General features: G+C 40.4%; 3 protein-coding genes and 1 long non-coding RNA gene across 17 annotated transcripts in view; 3 read left to right on the forward strand and 1 right to left on the reverse strand.

The window, feature by feature from the left end:
* Positions 1-6119, forward strand: part of PPFIBP1 (PPFIA binding protein 1) — a 45019-nt gene extending 38900 nt beyond the window's left edge. For all 10 annotated transcript variants that reach the window (XM_059387181.1, XM_059387182.1, XM_059387186.1 and 7 more), the window contains 5 exons: positions 653-778; positions 1351-1539; positions 3074-3241; positions 3929-3994; positions 4280-6119. In XM_059387181.1, the coding sequence (XP_059243164.1) occupies positions 653-778; positions 1351-1539; positions 3074-3241; positions 3929-3994; positions 4280-4366 (636 nt within the window). In that variant the 3' untranslated portion in view covers positions 4367-6119. The remainder of the gene's footprint in view (positions 1-652; positions 779-1350; positions 1540-3073; positions 3242-3928; positions 3995-4279) is intronic.
* Positions 2360-13113, reverse strand: LOC132008553 (uncharacterized). Of its 3 annotated transcripts, XR_009401665.1 has the most exons (4): positions 13002-13113; positions 9775-9859; positions 3512-4000; positions 2360-2675 (listed from the first exon to the last, which is right to left on the reverse strand). It is a non-coding gene; the product is annotated as an uncharacterized LOC132008553 (long non-coding RNA). The 3 variants fall into 3 exon arrangements; XR_009401663.1 differs by lacking the exon at positions 9775-9859; XR_009401664.1 differs by lacking the exons at positions 2360-2675; positions 9775-9859 and adding an exon at positions 3252-3347.
* REP15 (RAB15 effector protein) lies at positions 6216-7544 on the forward strand. The gene has a single exon (XM_059387191.1). The coding sequence runs from the start codon at positions 6814-6816 to the stop codon at positions 7522-7524; it is 711 nt and encodes a 236-aa protein (XP_059243174.1). The 5' UTR covers positions 6216-6813; the 3' UTR covers positions 7525-7544.
* Positions 13114-13146: 33 nt separating the features above from the next.
* The window catches only part of MRPS35 (mitochondrial ribosomal protein S35), a 47043-nt gene continuing 36909 nt past the window's right edge, over positions 13147-23280 (forward strand). Inside the window, exons 1-4 of one of the 3 annotated variants that reach the window (XM_059387188.1) lie at positions 13148-13320; positions 17216-17262; positions 18867-19034; positions 21766-21826. In XM_059387188.1, the coding sequence (XP_059243171.1) occupies positions 13209-13320; positions 17216-17262; positions 18867-19034; positions 21766-21826 (388 nt within the window). In that variant the 5' untranslated portion in view covers positions 13148-13208. Of the gene's footprint in view, positions 13430-17215; positions 17263-18866; positions 19035-21765; positions 21827-23280 lie in introns of all 3 variants that reach the window. The other 2 variants (XM_059387190.1, XM_059387189.1) reach the window with 2 other exon arrangements.

Raw genomic sequence — 23280 nt, forward strand, 5'->3', positions numbered from 1 at the left:
CACACGAGTCTTCATGGGCGGCAGGGAAGGCTTCTGCCATCCTCAGATCCTCAAGTCCAGCCTCATTACCTTCTCGGGCTTTATTTTCCTATATCCCCCCCATTGTGATGGCTCTACCTGTGTAACCACAAAGATTGTGTTTTAATTTCCCTCCCTCCTTTTCTCGGGTGTCTCTTATTTTCCTGCCTCCTTAAGCCACAGAGTTAAATATCACTCTAGAGACTTGTTTTCCTAAAGCACTGCTTCATGAGTTTGTGAAAAAAGCTTGGAACACTGGCACGGATGCCTCAAAACAAACCTGAGATTAGCAGACCCCTTTTCACCTTTTCTGTAAATACTTAGTGGGATGTCGAGGGAATTGTGCTCTAGAAGGCAGACTTTGTAGAAGGTGCCGTTTGAGTGTTTGGGATCCCACAGTCAATGGACTAACGCTCCTTTTATTTTGTTTTACTTTTTTCATAAAAAAGAAAATGTTCCAGATTTCATTGTTTATGCACCACACCCAGTGTTCCATGCAATACGTGCCCTCCTTAATACCCACCACCAGGCTCACCCAACCTCCTAGCCCCCTCCCCTCCAAAACCCTCTGTGTGTTTCTCAGAGCCCACAGTCTCTCATGACTGAAGCTCCTGGTGGTTGTTTGTTCTCACAGAACAGCGTCACCCCGTCCGAAGTTCAGCAGTGGACCAATCACCGGGTGATGGAGTGGCTGTGCTCCGTGGACTTGGCAGAATATGCCCCCAATCTCAGAGGCAGTGGTGTCCATGGTGGGCTCATGGTAAAACTCTCTTTTAATTGAAAAACTGACTTCTCATTTTGTTTCCATCAGTCAAATGAGTTAGGACATTATCAGTTTGCTTGTCATAATCCTAGGACCATCAAAGTGAGCCCTCCTGTAACCATTTCTAGGGAGTCTTTACTTTCCGAGTATTTTTCCCCATCATGTATTTGTATCATGTAGGGTTAGATCAGATTTCAATCCATTGTCTCTTATCTTATGTGACCATCTGGCCACTGGTTCTCATGTGAGGCGCAGCACCAAAGGCGTGAAACACCTGCCACATCCAGATTCTATTTCTGCACAGTGATATAAGGAGTCGCCTTCCAAAGGCTCCACTTTGGGGAGCTACAAGCCCTAACTTTGGAATGCATGGATGTTGGGAACGGCTCTACTTCTCACTGGCTTAGGCAAAATAAAGATCTATAGCTTGAAAATCAAAGTCCATGCTCGGTCTCTCTGGGCTGTTGCGGGATCATTGGTGATGACTAAATGAAGGAACTTTGCCAATTACAAAGCGCAGGGCAGACATGCATGATACACAGTGCCTTAAATGACTTTTTTTTTTATAGGTTCTAGAACCTCGTTTTAATGTAGAAACAATGGCTCAGCTGTTGAACATCCCACCAAGGAAGACCCTCTTGCGAAGACATTTGGCTACTCATTTCAACCTTCTGATCGGGGCCGAGGCCCAGCACCAAAAGCGTGATGCCATGGAGTTACCAGATTATGTACTCCTGACAGCCACGGCCAAAGTGAAGGTTGGTTTAGGCTTCTGTCTTCTAATAACTGGTTAAAGCAAAAACTAAAGCTGGGGCTTGGTTTTGACCTGACTGTCCCATTTTCTGGAGTTTACTGAGTCTTGTGGATGGGTTAATGGTCTGTGCATCTTTAAGAGTAATTAAGAAAATGCATTTTTGCAAGTGTCTTTCTGGGGGAACCTTTGCTCACGTTTATTCTATTAGAGTTAACAGTGATGAAGAGGATGACGTTGGGATGCAGTCAATGTATTGCCAATGCAGAGTCCATGACTTGGGCTCAAACATTGATTGCAGTTGTTCTATGGATAAATCCAGCAGAAGAGGAAGATTTCTCACACAGATTCAACTTGTCTGGCTTGCAATGAACCAATCTTGCAAGTTAGAAAAAGATACTTAAGAAATGACTCAAGGTAGACCAACAGAGAATGGCTGTTTCCGGGTATACCCAGATTCATGGGTCATACCAAATTCAGATTACATTTTCTTCTTTTTAATCATTTCTCTGTGAACTCTTATGAGTCTGTTATCTCAACCAACTTAATGTGGAGATAGAGTTTATCAGCTCTTCTGCAAATTTGTACTAAGTTCTTTATATATAGAAATATAGATATTTCTCTCTCTCTCTTTTACCTCCTCTACCTGCCTGACACTTTCTCATTAGCTCCCTTTCTCTCTTAAGAGATCTGCCAGATTTGAAACTGCTCAAAGACTCTGTTCTATTTAAATTCTCACCAAGTGTTCCACGTGCCTGCTAAATGCCAGCGGCCACCTCCACTTGCCACCTCTTGTCCTATTTTATATATTTTTCTAAATACGTGTATATATTTAGTACATAGAAAATAGGACTTTTATTTTGTGACATACAGGAGATGATGAAAAGCAAATGCAGTGCTCCAAACAGTCATATACCAACTGGTCCTCGAAAGGTTGGGATGATCTCTCCTTCTCCAAACTGATCAGTTCAGCCTGATCACCGTCTGCTGAACTGATAGTCTCAGGGACTATGCAGTGACTCAGATGGAGTTTCTCTTCCAAGTATCATTAGAAATTCTCTCTCCAAACAAGCGAGGATTCCTTTAGCAACCTCAGTTCTGTTATGGAAGCATAGCGGGCATACAGGATAATCATAGCTTCCCCTGAAAAGAAAACACAGTTAGGACCATTCTCTTTTCCTGATCTGAGATGGGAAAACCTTGCAAAACTGGATTCATCCCTGAGAAATAGCATTGCATTAAGTCCTGTTTAATCAAAAACTAAGGCTCTTGGCATTTTTTTGCGTATCACCGTGACTGCGCAGCTAATTGGGGTGAATAAGTAGAACAAGCTTAATCTTCTGAGATTCATAATCTGGATCATTTATTATATTTGGGCACATCAATCATACACACACAGGGTGCTTTTATTTTTGTCACACCAATTTAATCATCCAATTGCTTTTCTCTGTAAATGGAGTGAATATTTGAATCATGCATATTCTCAATTCTCTGCCATATGAGTTTTATTAAATCCCTGGATGTTTGCTTTTCTTTTAAAGCCAAGGAAACTTACCTTCGGCAATTTTTGGAATCTGAGAAGGAAGAGACAGGAAGATAGGGAAGAATATATTTGTCCTATGGAACTGGGACATCCATCAGGAAGTACCTCTAAACCTGGATTGGACATGCGTCTGTATGACGAAGATGATTTGGACTGGTTGGAGCAGGTAAAGGCAATAGGACATGCCTGTTTTCTTTCAAGTTCCTCCAGCCATGAAACACTAAATGGAAACTTGATGCACTGTGTCTACTAATCAGTTTTTTCTCTAATATCTGAAAATATAATAAGAAAATAATAGTCAATAGCTTCCCAGTTGCTTGCTATGTCCCAGGCACTATCCTCAGCAGTTAACGTATGTCAGCTTTCACTGACAGAGCCTTGTCATCCTCAGTGTAGGGGGAAGGAAACCGAGGCACGGAGAGGCTGAGTAACTCACCTGAGATAGAAGAGCAGCTTGAAGACCTGGGCTTCCAAGCTGCCAGGCTGGGCTGCTCACTGATGTTATACTGTCTCTGGGTTATGGAAATCTGTGTATTAAGTCAAGTGGAAATACACAGCTCATGTAGTCTTTTTCAATGCAAAGTCCTGGATTTGAGTATTGCCCCCTAGTCACCAATCCTTTGATGTCATTGTCAATATCAGAGCATTAGGCTAGAGGTGCCAGTAAAGGGACATTTTGGCTCATTCTTAGCCTCTGGTTGCTGTAACGAAAGGAGGTATCCCCAGAAGTGTTCTGTTGCTCCCAGCCCGTTTCATATCACTTGCATTATTTCTTCTTCGACTTCTCATTTTGCTGTCCTTTCTTTGAAATGATGCAACCGAGTAGGTCACGTGATGGGTGTGTTCTTTACAGATGGAGGATTCAGAAGGCACAGTGAGACAGATAGGGGTGTTCTCCGAAGGCATCAACAATCTAACGGTAAGTCTGTAAAACGAAGTTAAAATGTTATTCTACAGGGGCACCTGGCTGGCTCCGTTGGTGGAGCGTGCGATTCTTGATCCCTGGGGTTGTGACTTCGAGCCCTACGTTGGGGGTAGAGATTACTTAAAAATAAAATCTTTAAAAATGAGAAGAAGTTTAAAATAAAAATGTTATTCTAAAAAGATATTTAAAATAACCCCAGAGGACTGCATGTTTTAACGGAGCGTGTGTCGTGCCGAGCTCCTGCTTCCTGTTTCATGACCCCATCCCCTTGTTTTCCAGCACATGTTAAAGGAGGACGACATGTTTCGGGATTTTGCCGCCCGTTCCCCCAGTGCCAGCATCACTGACGAGGACTCCAATGTTTAATCTGAGCACTTGGACGAGCATGAGGAGCCCCTTGGCTTTCCTCCACCTGATTTTTCAAACAACTCAAAGAATCTAGAACAAACAACAGATTATATACAATTGATCATTCCACCTTCTCGGAAATGGACACGGAGGCCTGGGTTGCGGGGGACAGCGTGTGCCTATTCCGAAGACGCCATGAAAAATGAGACACTGGTGAATGAGAGTGTAGTGGTCTGTCCTCTATTTAATGTAAAAATCTGTGATATATTTAAAGTGTTGCATTTAATATGAGTGTTTTACTGTAGCGTTTCACGTTCCCATTCAACAGTACCCAGGATTTGGGGATCAGGAAGCAGTGCGTGGATGATCTCGTCACGTCAGTGTGACAACACTGTAGCTGTCAGCATAGGACATTACATGCTTTCAAAATCCGTATGTGGAATTTCCTCAAGTGTTCCACGTGCCTGCTAAATGCCAGCGGCCACCTCCACTTGCCACCTCTTGTCCTATTTTATATATTTTTCTAAATACGTGTATATATTTAGTACATAGAAAATAGAACTTTTATTTTGTGACATACAGGAGATGATGAAAAGCAAATGCAGTGCTCCAAACAGTCATATACCAACTGGTCCTCGAAAGGTTGGGATGATCTCTCCTTCTCCAAACTGAATTTTAATGATATTAAAAATGATGTTAATATTGATCATCCCAACTAAATTAGGGTATATGAAATGCCCCTTCTCTGATGACACATCACCCAGTTAATTGTTGAAGAGTTGAAAGTTTCAGCCTTCATCTTGGATCCTTTAGCCTCAAAAGGAAGAACACCAGGGACATTTGAATACTATTAACTCAAATGAATTCAGAAGTTCCCCCCCAAATTTGTAGAAATTTCTGAAGAAATCAGACCCAAACAAAAACCTTCACAGTATTAAGCTGCTTATTTTCCTTCTTGCTGAGTATCTCATGACATCAAAATACTAACCGTCTACCTACTGTTATTAATTGTATATTTCTCAGGCTATCAGTGGATGGGATTTTGTTAAGCTGAAGATGCATCTGAACATTTCGTCTCAGAGTTCAGTAACGCTGAGGCTGCACAATGAGTTTTAGAATGGCTATATATTGATGAGAAAACGTAATTCATGTTTTTAGCACAGGGCCCAGATGACATTTATTTCTAAAGGAAATAGCGGTGGCAAAAACTTACTGTGTTTATCATTATGTTTAGGGGTAGTCGAAAAAATAACCTATTTTTTATTCACTACTACATCACTTCCCACGATAGCCAACATGGTAAAGACACGTCACAAATTGGTGTGGGGAGAGGCAGTTCAGTATGTGCCCATGGATTTGCTTATAAATTCTATTTGAATATCAGTGGTGTGATCTTGCAAGTTCTTAGCAGGTTACCAAGCTTTTCAGCAAGGGCCTATAATACCAAATTACTGTTTATTCGTGACTAAAATGATCTGATGCTAATAATAATCCTTTACTCTCTACTATTCATTGTCTGGTAACTGTATTGGACTCTTACATACTAGTATTTTTTTTAATGTGAACATATGTCACCATTTGAAAAACAATTTCTTATTCAGACCTGGTTAAAAAAAATATGCCAGAAGACTCTTTATTCAGGGCAGTGTAACATAACTGATGATATGTGATAAAGTTAAATTTTTTTTTGATGAGATATATTTTATTTACAAAACATTGTGCACTGCTGGTTTTAACATATGAAAAGAAATAAAGTCAGTTGATAATTGTCTCCTGTTTTTATACTCTGTGACTTTATTTTCCTTTGTGCAGAATACCCAGTAGGCTTTATTTCTGACCTATTAGAACAGTGACACAGATGCTTTATCATTTGCAAACTCCCATACATTTCATGGGGGAGGGTTATAGCATATATTGACAGGTAGAAATTTGAGGGCTCTGAGGAATTTCTGTACAAAAGGAAATAGGCAGCTGGACTGGGTGGGGCGTAAGGAATCCTAGCAGAGGGGTTATTAGAAAAGCAAAGGGAAATGACTCGCCATCAAAGTTGAAGAAGTTCGTTTTAGAAGGAGATGTATATTCCTTTAAAGAACTAAATACTGTCTTTAAGTAAAATTTGAAAAGCGGAAACCTATCTTGGAAGAGATTGCCCAATATTAGAAGTGGAGTGAACATCGCTAGAGAAGAACAGATGTTTTGGTGAGAGTTAATCATCTCTAACTTAATAAACCAGCAGGAATGTGTGAATACAACACACCTCATTGGCAAACAGACCGGGCATGTTTGTTTAGCTGTGTGTCTATGTGCTCAGCTACGCCACGTCAATGCTGAGTCGGAAAACTGGGACTGCATTACCAGACATGACTTCACTGTAAAACACTGTAAAACTTCTCCGAAGAAGTCATTCTGCATGAGCTTCATACGTTTGATCTTCGGAAGCAGTATTGATCAGGTGCAGAGGAAATATGGGGCAAAACTCATCGCAACAGTTGCCTCCGAAGGACAGCAAAGAGGATTCCAGCATCTGTGAGGTTGTCAGCGAGGCTATAGTCCATGCAGCTCGGAAAGTGAGGGAGTATCTTGGATTCGAAGATCCTCTGAGCAATCTGTGCCCAGCTTCCAACACTCTGAACGAGATCTTCTTAATCCACTTCATCACTTTCTGCCAAGACAAGGGAGTGGATGAATGGCTCACCACCACCAAGATGACCAAGCACCAAGCTGTACTGTTCGGGGCAGACTGGATTTGGACTTTCTGGGGAGCCGACAAACAGATCAGGCTTCAGCTGGCAGTGCAAACTCTGCAGATGTCTTCCCTCCCTCCTGTGGCATCTCAGCCCTGTGACATGTCCCCTCCAGAATCCAGGGCAGGGGGGTCTTCCAGGAAGAGAAGTCGATCTGATAAGCTTGAAGAATTCTGTCACTTGATAGGAGATGACTGTCTGGGCCTGTTTATCATCTTTGGGGTGCCAGGAAAGCCCAAAGACATCAGAGGAGTAGTCCTGGACAGTGTCAAAAGTGAGACCGTGCGGGGCCAGTTGCCAGGACGGAAGGCCGTGGCACAGTTTGTCCTGGAAACGGAAGAGTGTGTGCCCATCAGAAAGCTGCTGGGGAGCTGTCTGAGTAAGAAAGATGGGCTGAGAGAGGTGGGCAAGGTTTATATTAGCATCCTCTGAACTGGACGTGGGCAAAGAGACTAAGGCAAAAAGGAAAAAGTATTTCAGCGAGCTCATCCACATGCATCATCCCAGCATGGGATTTTTTTTTTTTCTCTACCCACCCTCCATTGCAAGAAAATAATCACCTGGATCAAAGCATATAATGTCATGACAACAGGGGGGAAAAAACCCTGCTCATATTGCAGGGAAAATTAATTTATTCAATAATAAAAATGAGAGGAGAGAATAAAGTCAGCCTTGAAGTTTGATTTGCTAAGAAAAAGTCTTTAATTGTTTAATAAGTCTAGAACTGTAAAGTGTAAAATGTATTTTTACTGCTTGGGTGGGAGGTGGCAGGGTGGGGGATAAGCTGGTCCGTGAGACTACAGAATGGGATTAATTACACTGACAGCACCAGTTCGATTCAGGACTCCTAAACAAAACCTCATTCCCTCTCTTCCTGTGAGCTCTGCCCTTGATCCCATCTCCTCCCCAGCTGCTTTCTCCGCGCACAGAGACTCTTGGTAGGATTCACTTTGGGACTTGCTTGAAGTGTCCACTTTCCCTATGCGTTAAACACAGTGACCCCTGTGGTGCCTGGGTGGCTCAGATGATTAAGCATCTGCCATCAACTCAGGTCATGATCTCAGGGTCCTGGAATTGAGACCCACATCAGGCTCCCCGCTTCTGCCTCTCCCTCTACTACTCTGTCTGCTTGTGCTCTCTCACCCGCCCTGTCAAATAAATAAAACATTTAAAATAAATAAACAGTGACCCCTATAGCAATCCCTCGTAATGATGATTAACATGTATCCACTTATAAAAAGCATCTTTGCTTAAAAGCCTGGGTGGAATTGTAATAGTAGTAAAAGAGAGGAAAACTAAGTGAAGCAAAAAGTGCTTAGGAATGTAAATGAAAGATTCATTCACATGATTGGTAAATGCCTAGTTTTATGTCAGGTGTTGTCCTACACCCTTCCAATCCAGTAGTAAGAACAAAGTCCCTACTCTTGGCGATTTCTCTTTTAATGATGGAAGACTGACAATTGACAAATATATGATTATATAAAATGCATCTTAAAAATATATCTAGTGTTATGTGAAAGCACGGATAAAGGGATAGTGAAGGGGGTACTACTATATATGGGATTTAGGTTAAGGAAGACCTCTGAGAAGGGATAATTGACCAGAGATCTGAATGAAAAGGGAGAGCATTAGTACAGAGAGATCTGGGAAAGAATGTTCTAGGCTTAGAGTACTGCAAAGGCAGAGCCTGAAATGGGAGTAAAGTCAATGTGTGTAAAGCAAAGCAGAGGCGGCTGGTATGAATGGAGTCCAGGGAGCCCGGGAGAGAGTGATAGGAATTGAAATTGAAGTACCCAGCAAATGAAACAAGCAAATCACCCTTGTGAGGACCCAATTTTATTGTGAGTGATAAAGGGACAGACAGACATGCCTTGATCACATTGATCAGACTTACTCTTCAAAAAAAATTTCACTTAGGCACCTGGGTGGCTCAGCTGGTTAAGCCACTGCCTTCGGCTCAAGTCATGATCCCGAGTCCCCGGGTGGAGTCCCGCATTGGGCTCCGAGCTATGCGGGGAGTCTGCTTCTCCCTCTGACCTCTTCCCCTCTCACGCTCTCTCTCACTCTCTCTCAGATAAATAAATAAAATCTTTAAAACAAAAAACAACACCTCACTTGATTACTGGGTGGCGACTAGGCTATAAGGAGGAAAGAGTGAAATCCGAGCCCATGGGAGCAGCTGGGAAGCTGTTAAAAGAGTTGAAGGTAAAGCATACAGCGGTTGCTGATGATTGGATGTAGGGATGAAATCTACCACAATTAATGCTGTATTTCCAAACATCTTAAGTATTAAGGATGCAAGGGAAGAAATAAAGGCACACACTCTGAATGAGCCTGGAAGCTACCCTGACACTCAAATAATGTTTCCTTGGCATATGTGGACCCTATCTGTAGCAATGCTGTGTCAAGGAAACTATCAAGAAGGTGGTTAGGGTAATAAAAACAACATTCAGTTTGAAATCAGAGGTGGGTTTGAGTTGAATTATCTTAAGAGCAGAGTCTGGCAACTTAACTCTTCATTTTCTTATCTGTAAATGGGGATGAGTTCAATTAATTTGAAGGATATGATGCTTGTGATAACATTTTTCCATACTAAATTATAAGCTAACAATAATTTTGGGAACTCTAGTACAAATTGTAAATATTCATGTTCTAAACAACTGGAAGATATAAAAGACTTACCATGTCTTCTTTTTTTCGTGAAAATAAAAATGTGAAGGTTTTGCTGATTTAAAAAATATTGTATTTTTTAAAAATCTGCATTCTGCTGTAAAAAAGTATGGAAATACAGAAAGTTAAGCCTTCGGGAGTCTCACCCTCTCTCCATACCCACTCTCTCCAGTTTGCTGGAGAGTTAACATTAAGAATATTGCTTAATTAACAATTCTGCTTAATTAAGAATTTGCTTAAGAAATTTGCATAATTAAGAATTAAGAATTTTGCTATTAACTAAGACGTTCTGAAGAAGTTTTAACTAAAAGTAGCTCTCTGACAGAAAGTCACTGGATTAATCTGGGTTTTAGACATAATAAAACCCCATTATAAAAATCCTTAATATTTAAAATTATTCCACGCAGCATTGGCTATAATTTGCAGGGCCATAATTTGGTAAGAAAGCTGAACAAAAAGTTTTTATCCTAAGTGAGCAACTGCACTTTTAAGAATTCTTCCAACTGAAAAATTATGTAAATCTTAGTGACTCCTAGGTACATGTGTTACTGTTTACACTGCATGAAACATATTATTGCCTGCTGACAGGATTGCAAATGAGTTCTTTTAATTCAGAAGGAACCTTACTGTACTTGATGTCTGGGAAAACAGTAAGTATTTTTCTAGGTCCTCTAACTCTGGTCATGTCTGTCCACTAACGTCTTAGGGAGATAGTAAGACAAAAAGAAAACACAGGAGGGCAGGGCGAGGACAGGAGTCTCAACTTCCTGCTCAGAAACCGAGAGATCCCTGAATATAAAGTAATTCTGTAAAGATTCCTAATTCTTTTGTCCCTAAATTTGTATGGTATAGGTCTTGTAATTAATTCACTGTACTAGAACATACAAACTGGAGAGTACAAAAATCACAGCTGTATTGACCATGAGCTTAATTCCAATGACCATTTATTTATTTTAAGATTTTATTTATTTATTTAGCAGAGAGACATCACAAGTAGGCAGAGAAGCAGGCAGAGAGGGAAGCAGGCTCCGTGCTGAGCAGAGAGCCAGATGCGGGACTCAATCCCAGGGCCCTGGGATCATGACCTGAGCCAAAGGCAGAGGCTTAACCCACTGAGCCACCCAGAGGCCCCATGACCACCATTTATACTCTGCCTTCTGCAACATAACTACTTAAATCACAACAGCTCTGAGGAAGATCTTACGGTTCCATTTTCCACGAAACTGAAGCTCAGAGATGTTAGATAGATTTTCTCCAGAACACAAAAAAAACAGAGCCTGGATTCAAACCCCATACCCATCTGACCAAAAGGCTGTACTTTTAATCTTAAAAACAGAGGAGACGGTAGCTCACCATGTGAAGACAGAAGCAGGGATTGGAGCCATATATCTACAAGCTACTGCAAATCATCAGAAGTGAGCAGAGAGGCATAAACAGATTCTCAGAACTTCCAGAAGGAACTGTTAATCTTAAAACTGTCAATTATTTTACCAGCAAAAATGAGTTTACTAGGGATTAGCAGAGACTTGCAGTTTAGGACATGAATGCTACAGTAAAACCATTGGCATGTATGGAGAACAAATGAGAGGACTGCTTTGTTACAAAGAAGGGAGTTGGGAGGGGCTGTTATGGATGAAAAGTCCTAGAGAGTAAACTGGGAGTTTGTTGAGGCATGTTGCCTTTTCGTTAGCTAATCGTGACAGTCTCTTACTGACTGGGCTGTTGCTGGGGTAGGAGAACAACTGTCTTTTCCTGCGGGGCTTAGTAAACTGGTATCCACTGGCAAGACTTGCAAGGTACTCTCTGTTCCTGGTGGGGTCTGTACTTGCTGGCTAGTGGTAGGATGTGAGAGCTCCCTCATCTGGCCTCTAGACTTCATTTTAAATGATATTTCCTTTTATTGGATATTTTCTTTTATTAATTTTCCTTTTATTAATTTCCCCTGCTAACACCTGGATTTGGGGTTTTTCGCATCTAGAACTGGTGAGAGAATAAATGTTATTTTAAGTCACTCAATTTGTGGTACTTTCTTAGGGCAGCCCTAGGAAACTAGTACATTTAACACACTGTACTTCTGCTTTGGAACAGTTATAGGATGGTAAAAGGCCAGGAAAGATAAGAATGGTGATTATCACGAATACTTGTCCCTATCTGCCAATTACCCTCCCCCACCCCCCAACAATACTGATTGATGTCCATAGCACACGGAATGCTTGCACACACACTACTCTGGGACACCTGCACCCCCCTGCTCTACTTGGTATGCTTACCAAGAGTCAGTCGTGTTGGTTCCCAGTTATTCCTGTTACTGTAATTTTGTACTTTGGTTAAATATTATAGTATGTATTAAAAACAATAGAGGATAATTTTTTAATGGTTGTACATTAATCCATCCTAGGGTTGTCAAAATAGGTTTCAATCCAAGATGCCTCGAGGCAGGAAGACCTTGAACTCACCTCCTTTACAGACACACAAATCTACAACTTTTTATTGAAATAGAGGAGGGCAGAAAAAAAAATCTCATTTAAAAAATGACCATTATTGGGGCGCCTGCATGGCTCAGTCATTAAGTGTCTGTCTTTCTCTCAGATCATGATCCCAGGGTTTTGGGATTGAGTCTCCAGCCCCGCTTGGGGCTCCCTGCTCAGCAGGGAGCCTGCTTCTCCTGCTCCCCCTGCTCATGCTCCCTCTTGCGCTCTGTCAAATAAACTTTTTAAAAAATCCTTAAAAAAAAGAAAGAATGACCATTATTTTTGAGGTCTTGATGAGATCTTTTTGTAATTCTAACCTGATCTACAAAGGAGCTAACGAAATCATTAATAACAGTCACAGCCTATGCACACAGGGCCCTCACTGTAGGCTAACAGTTCACCCAGAGCTTTCGCTATATTTACTTGATTAGGATCAACCCAGCCAAGAAAAAATGAAGTCAAGTTTTAAACAGAAGTAGTCTGGCTAGAGGCCATCCTTTTAACTACTCTCAGATACTGTCTCGTTCTTAGAGTATATCACTTGCACCAGCTCAAGACTTCTTTAAACCGAGAAAGTGTGGAAAGGCAGCAATGGCAAAGGAGCAGGGCCCTAAGGTAAACTGCCAGACTCTTGTGTCATCTGAAATCCCAGCCAGATCACATTTGCCTTCTGTAAGCCACATTTTTCCCCATCCCTTACAGTCCTCTTTGGACTCACTGCGTATGTATGTATGTATGTATGTATGTATGTATTAAAAATTTTGTTACCTTTTTGTTTTCTTCTATTAGTTTTTCCTATTTGGGGGCTATCTTCTTGCACATTTGACTCCAAGCGGACTTTGCAGGCCCGCCTATTTCCTGTTTTTCTCCCGTAGGGGCGGGGCAAGGCGGGGCGAACCTGCGCAGTAGCGGCCTCAGAGCCGCCCCTTGACTCCTGACTGCGCTCGTCCCATCCGGCTTGCCGTCCTCGCGACCATGGCGGTTGCCGCGCTCTACGGGTGGCTGACCCTGCAGCCGGGGACCAGGACCCTGCGTGCTTTCTGTACCTCCGTGTCTCCGGCCACCCGCTCCGCGATACCAAGCCCTCGTGAGTGTCTGTCGCATCCCCTCCGGGCTTTGCGGGAGGTGAGAGGGCGGAACACCGAATCCATGCTAGCCGCCGCGGTGGCGGAGTCCGCACCGCCTTGGGGAAGCCGGTACGTCCTTTGCTCCCGGTAGCAAAGCCGCAGGTGTGGGTCTCTCTTCTGTACCCCTGTCATCGGATTTTTAGTCGCTGATTTCTGCTTCTGGTTGGGCTGGACGTTGCGAGCTTTCTGCCCCTAGCCCCTTAGAGTGACCCGCGCTTTCTGGTCCTCCCTTTGCGCGGCCACTGGCACAGGGTCACGCTAGGTACTGGTGCCGGGTGATGTTTGTTGGGCAGTGCTGAACCATGGGTTTTCTCGAACGTTAAGAGAAGCATACAGCTCTCGTGGGACAAATTGCCGCTCTGAATTCCAGCCCTCGGTAGGCCACCAAATGGGATGACCTTCATTCAGCAGACATCATTGAGATGACCTTCATTCAAGACACTTGTTCTTACTTGGAAGAATCTGTGGAAAAGACAGATCTGTTAACGGATTCACACTATATGCAGTGTGAGGTGCTGTAATGGAAGCGTGAATAGAGTAACGGGCATTGAGAAAGAGCCCTCGGGAGGGAATCGGGAAAAGCTATGTCAAAGAGGGGGCGTGTCCAGTCATTCACCAGGTGCTGTCCAAGCTACCGTCTGTACAATCGCTAATCTTTGTATTACCAAGAGTTCAGTCTAGGCCACCATCTCTCACTTCTACAGTAGTTTCTCTACTGGCCCCTATTTCTGCTCATGCTCTCCTACCTTGAATTCTCATAACTAGAGTGAAGTATTCACACTTGATCTTAGCCAAAAGGCTGAGAAGCCATAGAGTCAAGTATTCAAAAAGCGAATCTTACCTTGCCACTCCCTTGTTCAAAATCTGTGAATGATTCCTCATTGCTTTAAGATAGGATAAATTCCTTAACTTGTCAGAGTGGCCCTTTATCGTCTTAATGATTGTGTCTTGTAAGTTTTTTATTCATTCTGTAAATACTTAACTCCTACTGTGTGCTGGGTAGTGTTCTCGATAATGGGATATAGCAAGGTCTCTCACCTCATGAAGTTTATATTGTTTTGGGTAAGTCAGACTATAAACAAAACAGTGTCAGTACAGTGTCAGGCGGTGATTAGGGCTTTGAAGGAAAATAAAGCAGGGTATTGAAAATGATAGATTGGAGGAGTACTGGCTATAGGGTAGATAAAATTTGAGTAGTTAGGAAAGACCTCCTTGAGGAAGTGACATTTGAGCAGAGCTCATGGCATGGTATCATGCCAAGATCTGGGGGGAATAGCATTGTTGACATAGGGATCTGCAAGTGCAAAAGCCAGGAATTGAGAACAAGCTTAGGGGTGTGATCAAGGAAGAGAAAGAAAGTCAATGAGGTAAATGAACATAGGTAAGTGGTAGTCTTAAGATGTCAGAAAGAGGGCGCCTGGGTGGCTCAGTGGGTTGAGCCTCTGCCTTCGGCTTAGGTCATGATCTCAGGGTCCTGGGATCGAGTACTGCATCAGGCTCTCTGCTTGGCAGGGAGCCTGCTTCCTCCTCTCTCTTTGCCTACTTGTGATCTCTGTCTGTTAAATAAATAAATAAAATCTTTAAAAAACAAAAAAGATGTTAGAAAGATAAGTAATGATCTGATCTTGCACGGCTTTTAGGATTTTATTTTAAGTTTGGGATTATACTGGAGGGTTTTGAACATGGAAGTGATATAATTATTTATTTCAGGAGAGGAGGAGCAGAGGGAGAAGGACAAGCCGACTGCTGAATGTGGAGCCTGACGCAGAGATTGATCTCATGACCCTGACTGAGATCATGACCTGAGCCGAAATCAAGAGTCAGATGCTTAACCAGCTGAGCCATTCAGGCACCCCTGATTTATACTTTTAGAAGATCACTGACCCCTGGGGCACCTGGGTGGCTCACTCAGTTAAGCATCTTCCTTCTTTGACTTGTATCATGATCCTGGGGTCCTGGGATCAAGCCCCGCATCAGGCTCCCTGCTTGGTGGGGAACCTACTTCTCCCTCTGCCCACTGTTCCCGCTGCTTGGCCGCGCTCTCGCTCTCTCTCTCTCTGTCAGGTAAATAAATAAAATATTTTTAAAAAATCACTGTGTGAAGAACCAACTTTAGTGGGCTAAAAGTGGAACGGCTAGGAGGACTTAACTGATGGATTTGATATGGGGCATAAGAATAAGTCTCGGGAAGCAGGTTAGATTCTTATCCTGAGTAATCGGACTATTGGCAGTATCATTTACAGGGTCAGGAAGTCTGGAAGAAGAAAATTAAGAGCTCTCTTAATGATGTATTGTAGTTGAGGTGCTTATTAAATATTTCCAACTTCTTTTCTTAATGTCCTTTCTGTTCTAGTCTTAAATTTCAGCTATCTTGAACTATTCCCATTGATTTTACATTTCCTTTTCTGTGTAGAAACTTTCTCACTTGCCTGTTCCCAGCGCTACCTCTTGCTCATCCTTAAGGTTTAGGCTTAAAATCCAGCTCTTCAGGGCAGTTCTCTCCAACTAACTAAGTTTTGTCTTCTGCTATATGTTGCCCTTAATAGTATGACTATTTATTGAAATCACTTGTTAAATATCTTATTTGACAGACCACATTCTGTGAAAGCAAGATCTGTGTTTCTTTTGCTCATTGCTGCCTTCTCCGTTTCTGATTGAGTGAATAAATGAATTACTATCAAGGGATGAATAAAAATGTGTCAGATAAAGAAATGAGATGGGGAGGCAGAAGGGGACAGAAGCCAGACAGGTGGAAGGGATGCACATTCCAGGCAGAGGGGCCAGTAAGTTTGGAGAAAGTCCACAGGCTCTGGTACTGGAAGTGTAGTTTAGCTGTGGGACCTTGTGAAGGGAGATAAAGCTAGAGATAGAAGTGGTTCAGAGTGTGGAGAGTCCTATATGCAATCCTGTTGTCACCCTAACTCTTTTTCTCGGCTCTAAGTGACCTCTAAGGATAATAATAGTACTTCCAGTTATTGTGAACAATAAGATTAAGTGAGATAATGAAAAGCATGTAGCATAGTGCCTGGCATGTGAAAGTGCTACATAATTATAGCACTGTATGCTGTGATGAAGCAGAACATTTAGAGAGACGAAAGCTATATACTGTATGTAAATAACTTACTGTCTTCTATAGTTATATGATTTATTAGGAATGGCCATGATTTTTGTTTTTATTGGCATTACTGTAACATTGGCTAATATGTTCTAATATGCAATACAGAAGGAAAAACAAAGGTTTTTGTTTTTGTTTTTTTTGGTGGAACCAAATAATGCCAAATATGAGCAAGTATATTTATAGTTAAAACATTTCCATTCAAATATCTTTAAAGATGTAAAGTTCTTATTTCTAACTAGATATTTTAATTGGGAAAGTGAGTTTGATGATGAACCTTAACATTTATTAAAAATATTTCTTTAGGTGATTAATTCACTATATCATCAGTCACAATACATTTTTTATTTAAATAACTGGACTTTGGGGCACCTGGGTGACTCAGTGGGTTACGCCTCTGCCTTCCGCTCAGGTCCTGATCTCAGGGTCCTGGGATCGAGCCCCACATCGGGCTCTCTGCTCAGCAGGGAGCCTGCTTCCTCCCTCTCTCTCTGCCTGCCTCTCTGCCTACTTGTGATTTCTGTCTGTCAAATAAATAAAATCTTAAAAAAAATAGTAACTGGACTTTTCTTAACTATTTCTGACTTTTCATTAAGATGATTTAGTCCCAGAGCTTACAGAAAATGGATTATTATTTCATTTTCATGAATACCTGAAATAATCTCAGAGTTTTGGGATCATGATCATTGTTGAACAACTGTACATATTCAGTTCTCTATAACTACTGTGTTGTCTTTTAGGTACAGCAGGCAGAACACCCAGATATGAAAGACCACTGAGAAGAAAGGTAAACAATGTGCTCTACTACATATTATCTTTATGATCTCTGAAGTTCTAAAGTGAGGCAGATATTGATGATCAGGTAGAAGAATGCTGCCCGAGAAGGCTTCACAAGGGGATGCGTACTTGGTGACTGCCAGAGCTTTGGTTCTATTCTTTGACTGGTTTTTGTCAGTACCCCAAGAAATGGATCATCTTTGAGAAATAGACTCACATATTCCTGGGAAATAGGTATATAAACTAGAATATAGAATTATTTTTGATGGTGCTTTTAATAATTATGAAGCCTGGGATGTGTGTATTAATCTCACCAGTTTGGTCTTACGCTGTAGGCAAGTCTATAAAAGAATCCGAATCCTAAGGTCACTTGTTGAGGATGGAGTCAGAACAGAGACAAATTATTAGATGGAAGTTAACTGGTACCAAATTATAATTATCTAGAGTAGTTATTTTCACACGAATATTACCTTCTTCCAAGGCGTACACTACCCTAGTTTTGGTATTGCATTATTGGGCATTGCCAGATTTTGCTTCTTTAAAACCCTACTTTTATATGCCAGCCGTCCCCTTCTAATGAATACAGTTTTTTAAAAAATACGTGTATGTTAATGTGATTGACTAAACTGTCACATAGCTGTTCTCTGAAACTAGGAGACTTATAATCTCTCATTATATATGTATTCAGTTAGTTTAACCTACTTACTTATTTCTAAGTTCATATTATTTATTTCTTATTTCCTCTAGTTCTCAGTTATCAGTGTCTTCTCCTGTACTGACTTCCATCAATAAAGTTCTGAAAACTATTTTAACTTGGGAAACATTCACCACCTTACACTGGTTCAGCTTATAATTTTTCAACTTTATAGTGGTGAGAAAGCAGTACACATTCAGTAGAAACTGTTCTGGGAATTTTGAATTTTGATCATTTCCTAGGCTAGCATTATGCGGTATGAGCATGTGCGATGCTGGGCAGTGTCAGTTAGGTATAGCCACAGAGTCATGAGGATAAATAACCAATATACTTAACAACCAGTCTGTACCTTATAACTATTCTTTTTTTTTGTAACTTTCAGTACAGTATTCAATAAATTATATGACATATTCAACACTTTATTATAAAATAGGCTTTGTTTTAGAAGATTTTGCTCAAATGTAAGCTAATGTAAGTGTTCTGAGCACATTTAAGGCAGGCTAGGCTAAGGTATGCTGTTTGGTAGGTTAGGTGTATTAAATGCGTTTTTAACTTATGGTGTTTTCAACTTAAACACTGAGTGTCCAATAAACCCATCATAAGTTGAGGAAGATCTGTATTTCAAAATACATTGTTACTCTTCAACAAAATGTAAAAAATTTGCTAAAAGTCTAAATCCACAGAAATTTTTAGTGAAGGAAGTGTGCTATTAAAGAAGATCCTTACCAGAAGCTTTGCAGAAACAGTGCAAAAATATTAGGTAGATTTGGTGTTTTTCATTTGAATAGCAGCAGCTTGATAAGAGGTCAGATTTTACATCAGTTGCAATTCTGCTTGTGTTTCTTTTTTTGTAGGTTTTTTGCTTTAAAATTAAAGATCATATTCATATTTAAAATACTAAACCATTTTATGTTCTATAGGCACTACCTCCTAGGACAGAGAAAATGACTGTTGACCAAGATTGGCCTAGTGTTTATCCTGTTGCAGCACCATTTAAACCTTCTGCTGTACCTCTTCCCATTCGAATGGGCTATCCAGTAAAAAGGGGGGTGCCCATGGCAAAGGAGGGAAATCTAGAACTATTAAAGGTAAGGTCAATTGCTGATTCATTGGCTAAGAATTATTTCTAAAGAAATGCTGGTCCTCTTCCCACTCCTACCCTGCCTTGTACTTGAGGGTTCAGTATGTAGCAGCAGGTATTGTATTTTAGTTTAAACTTTTTTTCAGGTAATAATGGATGATACATTCTGATTGTCCATGGTAGAGAAGACTCAAAGAGTCCTGAGCATTTAAGAATATAACCAGTTGATCCTATGGCTTCCTTTCTGGCTTTTTCTTTTCTATTGTATTTTTTCTACCTATATCTTTCAAGTGGAACTCAGAAAAATGAAATGACCTAATTTGAGATTGAGAATTGTGACTGAAATTTACCTTTTTTTTTTTTGGTAAGATTTTATTTATTTATTTGAGAGAGAGAGGGTGAGGAACCATGCACACAAGAGAACACCAACGGGGCAAGAGGCAGAGGGTGCAGGGCTTGGTCACGGGGATCATGACCATAGCCGAACACAGGCGCCTAAACAGCTGAGCCACTGAGGTGTCCCTGAAATCTACTTTTAAAGATTTTTATTTATAATTTGACACACAGAGAGAGAGCACAGGTAGGCAGAGAGGCAGGCAGAGACAGAGGGGAAAGCAGGCTCTCCGCCGAGCAGAGAGCCCAATGCAGAGTTCAATCCCAGAACCCTGAGATCATGAGCCGAGCCGACGGCAGCGGCTTAACCCATGGAGCCACCCAGGCACCCTTGAAATCTACTTTTAAAGAGATTCTAAAACTTTCTGCCCAGAAAAGTAGAATATCATTTAATATTGTTATAGTCCTTCAACTTCTTTATTTCGTGAAGCAAAATATGTCATATTCAATGCTTCAGTTGGTAGCATCTATAATGATTTATGAACTATAAGCTTTTTTTTGAAGATTTTATTTATTTATTTTTGCAAGATAGAGAGAGCATGAACACGTGGGAGCATGAGCAGGGGGAGGGGAGGAGCAGAAGGAAAAGAAGACTCCCCACTGAGCAGGGAGCCCAATGCAGGGCTCAATCCCAGGATGACCTGAGCCGAACACACACACTTAACCAACTGAGCCACCCAGGTGCCATGAACTATAACCTTTTTTAAAGAAAATATGAATATGTTTTGCCTGAGAAGGCATATCTTAGATGGTTCATGTTATATACGGTAAATTGTCATAAACTGTGTTTTCCACTATATGAGAATCTTTTTCTTCTTTTTTTTTAATTGGAAGTATAGTTAACACACAATTTTACATTAGTTTCAGGTATACAACGTAGTGGTTTCACAAGTTTTTGTGCTATACGGTGCTCACTACAAATGTAGCTAGCATCTGTCACCATACAGCCCTATTACAATATCATTGACTATATTTTCTATGCTCTACCTTTTGTCCCTATGATTTACTTACTCCATAACTGGAAGCCTTTATCTCCCACTCCTCTTCACCCATTTCTCCCATCCCTCCATGTCCCTTCCCCTCCAGCCACCAGTTTGTTCTCTGAATTTAAGGGTCTGTTTCTGCTTTTTGTTCATTATGTTTTTAGATTCCACATGTAAGTGAAATCATATGGTATTTTCTTTTTCTGACTTACTTCACTTAGCATATGTATGCTACTTTTATATGCTACTTTTATATACATCGCATATATATATGTTTAGTATTGAAAAACCGAAAAACAAAAAATAATTTGCTAAAAGATGGTGGTTAAAAAATGAGATGGTAATATGGAGAAGGAGTTGACTGCTGCTAGAGAAGGGTAAATGAAATTTGGAAATCTGAATGTTTCAAGGGATAAAAGAAAACAAACATTGAAGAAATTTATCATTTCTTTAAATGAAAGAAGGGAACTTAGTTTAGGGGTGTTTGGATAGCACAGTGGTTGAGTGACTCCTGATTTTGGGTGAGGTCATGATTTCAAGGTCGTGCGATCGAGCCCCACATTGGGCTTCGCAGTCAATGCGGAGTCTGCTTGAGATTCTTCTTCCTCTCCCTCTGCCCCTCCCAGCTGTGTGCACACATGTGCACGTTCTCTCTGTCTCAAATAAGTAAATCTTTAAAAAGCAGTTTCTACTGAGGGTTGCTGGGGGGAGGGGGTTTGGGAGAAGGAGGTGGGATTATGGACATTGGGGAGGGTATGTGCTTTGGTGAGTGCTGTGAAGTGTGTAAACCTGGTGATTCACAGACCTGTATCCCTGGGGATAAAAATATATGTTTATAAAATGGTTTTCCCTTGGGAAAAAAAAAAAAACATAGACAAAAAAAAAAAAGCAGTTTCTAGAACAGTATGAATCCATTTATGTAAAGTCATATACATGTATCTGTTTTTTAAAGAGATAACTAGAAGGATGTTACCAAAGTGTTAAGACTGTAGAACCTTAAATAATTTGTAGTCTTTTTGTATTCCAGGGAAATTAAGATGATTAAACAATAATCTCTGTCCTTGAGTGCTTTTAGTTTTACAACTAAAATATGTGTACCTGTAGATTTTTGGCAGGAAGAGTACTATAAAAACAGCATTTTTTCCCCCCACAACGGCCAGTCATTATAAGATACATCATGAATCTATATTTCACAGAATTCATTTATTGAATTCATAACACATGTGACATAGAATTAATATTATAAAAACTAGATTTTATTTATTACAAGGTTTCTTGTGCTTAGGATTTAGTTTTATGAAATTTTTATTTTATGTTTTTGAGATAGTAAGTGAATTTATCCTTTAAATTTCTCTATTTTAGATCCCCAATTTTCTGCATTTAACTCCTGTAGCAATTAAAAAGCACTGTGAAGCTCTTAAAGGTAAGTGATTGTTTCAGTATATGAACTTAACAATAACTTTGAACATAAAAATTTCATTTCTAATGATAAAGGGGTCAGTTCATCAAGAAGATATAACATTTGTTTATGCACCTAAATTTACGCATCTTAGTTTATGCACCTAAGATAGGAATACCTAAGTATATAAAGCACATATTAACAGAACTGAAGGGAGAAACAGATGGCAGTATAGCAATAGGAGACTTCAATATACCATTTCCAACAATAAATGTATCAGTCAGAAAATCAGTAAGGAAACACTGAATATAAACTATATGTTAGACTGGATGGGTTTAGCAGATGTTTACTGAACATTGCATCCAAAAGAAGCAGAATACAGATTCTTCTCAAGCACATATGAAACATGCTCCAGAACAGATCATATGTTAGAGCAAAAGACAAGTCTCAACAAATTTTAAAATACTGAAGTCATATCAGGCACCCTTTCTGATCACAGTGGTATAAAACTAGAACTCTATTACAAGAAAAACCCAGAAAGTCTTCAACAAAATATTACTTAATCAAATTCAACAGTACATTAAAAGGATCATGTCAGATCAAATGGTATTTATTTCAGGAATGCAAGTATGGTCCAACATAAAAATCAGTCAGAATGATGTATCACATTAACAAAACAAAATTAGAAGAAAACATAGGCAGTAAGCTCTTTGACGTGAGTTTTGGCAATGATTTTTGGATTCGATACCAATAGCAAAGGCAACAAAAGCAAAAATAAACAGGTGGGACTATACCAAACTATAAAGCTATAGCACAGCAAAGAAAACCATTGACAAAAGGAAAGGGCAGTCTACAGAATGGGAGAAAATATTTGCAAACTTCGGGTCAGAGGTTAATATCCAAAATATATAAAGAATTCATACAACTCAATAATAAAAAATCCCAGACAACTCAATTTAAAAATAAATAGAGGATTGGAAGAATTAATATTGTTAAAGTGTTCATACTACCCAAAACAAAGTACAGATTGAATATAATCCCTATAAAATACCAGCAGCATTTTTCACAGAACTAGAAAGAAGCATCCAAAAAATTTGTATGGACCCACAAAAGTCCCTGAATAACCAAGAGTCTTGAGCAAGACCAAAGGTGAAGATATCACAGTCTCAGATTTCAGGATATACAATAAGCTACAGTAATCAAAACAGTATGATATCAGGACAAAAGTAGACCTATAGATCAATGGAACGGGATAGAGAGTCCAGAAATAAGCACATGCTTCTATGTTAAATTCAGCTGTGACAAAGGAGGCAAGAATATGCAATGGGGAAAAGACAGTCTCTAATAAATGATGCTGGGAAAATGGGACAGCTGTATGCAAAAGAATGAAACTGGACCACTGGCTTAAGTCACACACAAAAATAAACTCAGAATGGATTAAAGTCATAAATGTGGACCTGAAATCATAAAACTGCTTA

Source organism: Mustela nigripes, unplaced genomic scaffold (assembly GCF_022355385.1).
Source record: "Mustela nigripes isolate SB6536 unplaced genomic scaffold, MUSNIG.SB6536 HiC_scaffold_218, whole genome shotgun sequence".
Lineage (NCBI taxonomy): Eukaryota > Metazoa > Chordata > Mammalia > Carnivora > Mustelidae > Mustela > Mustela nigripes.

Excerpts from the sequence above, each read along its gene's own strand:
- REP15 (XM_059387191.1), top strand. The coding sequence starts at position 6,814 with ATGGGGCAAAACTCATCGCAACAGTTGCCTCCGAAGGACAGCAAAGAG.